The sequence below is a fragment of the Charadrius vociferus genome, unplaced genomic scaffold (assembly GCF_000708025.1).
Source record: "Charadrius vociferus isolate BGI_N301 unplaced genomic scaffold, ASM70802v2 scaffold619, whole genome shotgun sequence".
Lineage (NCBI taxonomy): Eukaryota > Metazoa > Chordata > Aves > Charadriiformes > Charadriidae > Charadrius > Charadrius vociferus.
In genome coordinates, this window is record NW_009649962.1 from 527,358 (window position 1) to 528,538 (window position 1,181).

Genomic DNA, 1,181 nt, shown 5'->3' on the forward strand with positions numbered 1-1,181 from the left:
AGGGGGAACTTTTGGCGGTGGATGCGGGTGGCGCTCACCCCGATGACGGATTCCTGCAGCTCCGCATCGTTGGAGACGCTCCTGATGCTGCCGCGGATCACTGCAGGGGGGGGAAGGCAGGAAGGGGTGTCAGCGTGTCCCTGGCCCCATCCTTATCCCTGGCCCTGGCCCCATCCCTGTCCTCATCCTCATCCCCATCCTTGTCCTCATCCCCATCCACATTCCTGTTCCCATCCCTGTTCCTGTCCTCGTTCCCATTCCCGTCCCCATCCCCATCCTCATCCCTGTCCCTGTCTTCATCTCCATCCTTGTCCTCATCCCAATCCTCATCCCCATCCCCTTCCCCATCCCCATCCCTGTCCCCATCCTTATCCCCATCCACATCCACATTCCTGTTCCCGTCCCTGTTCCTGTCCTCGTTCCCACTCCCGTCCCTGTCCTCATCCTCGTCCCTGTCCTCATCCTCGTCCCTGTCCTCATCCCCATCCTTGTCCCCATCCCCATCCTCATCCCTGTCCCTGTCTTCATCCCCATCCTTGTCCTCATCCCCGCCCTCATCCCCATCCCTGTCCCCATCCCTGTCCTCATCCCCATCCCCATCCCCGTCCTTGTCCCTGTCCTCATCCCCATCCTTGTTCCCATCCCCATCCCTGTCCTTGTCCCCATCCCCATCCCTGTCCTCATCCCCATCCTTGTCCCCATCCACATCCACATTCCTGTTCCCGTCCCTGTTCCTGTCCTTGTTCCCACTCCCGTCCCTGTCCTCATCCTCGTCCCTGTCCTCATCCTCAACCTTGTCCCCATCCCCATCCTTGTTCCCATCCCCATCCCTGTCCTCGTCCCCATCCTTGTCCCCATCCCCTTGCTTATCCCCACCCCTGTCCCCATCCACAGTGGCCTCCGTGACACCGATGGCCGCAGCCCAAGCCAGGCCAGCCCAGCAAGGCAAAGCCAGGGCTGCCCGCAGGGCTGTTGCCCCCCAGTTTGCCTTCCCTCCGCTCCCCCCTAGAAGCCCCAGCACCCCCCGGGAAGGGGGGGCTGCACTCACCAAAGTCACTAGTGCAAATGGCCATCAGGATCTCGGTGTCGTTGCACGGCCGGCACGCCCCTGCGATGGCCAAGCACACCCCGTCACGCAACCGCCACCACGGTGGCTCCCGCCGACCCACCCCGCATCCCCT

The 1,181-nt window shown here is 62.9% G+C and overlaps 1 protein-coding gene across 1 annotated transcript in view; it reads right to left on the reverse strand.

Annotated features, from left to right (window-relative positions):
• Positions 1-1,181, reverse strand: part of FAM173A (family with sequence similarity 173, member A) — a 30,090-nt gene that overhangs the window by 12,614 nt on the left and 16,295 nt on the right. Inside the window, exons 2-3 of the mRNA XM_009891562.1 lie at positions 1,049-1,108; positions 39-100 (exon numbers count right to left, since the gene is read on the reverse strand). Coding sequence (XP_009889864.1) covers positions 39-100; positions 1,049-1,108 — 122 coding nt within the window. The remainder of the gene's footprint in view (positions 1-38; positions 101-1,048; positions 1,109-1,181) is intronic.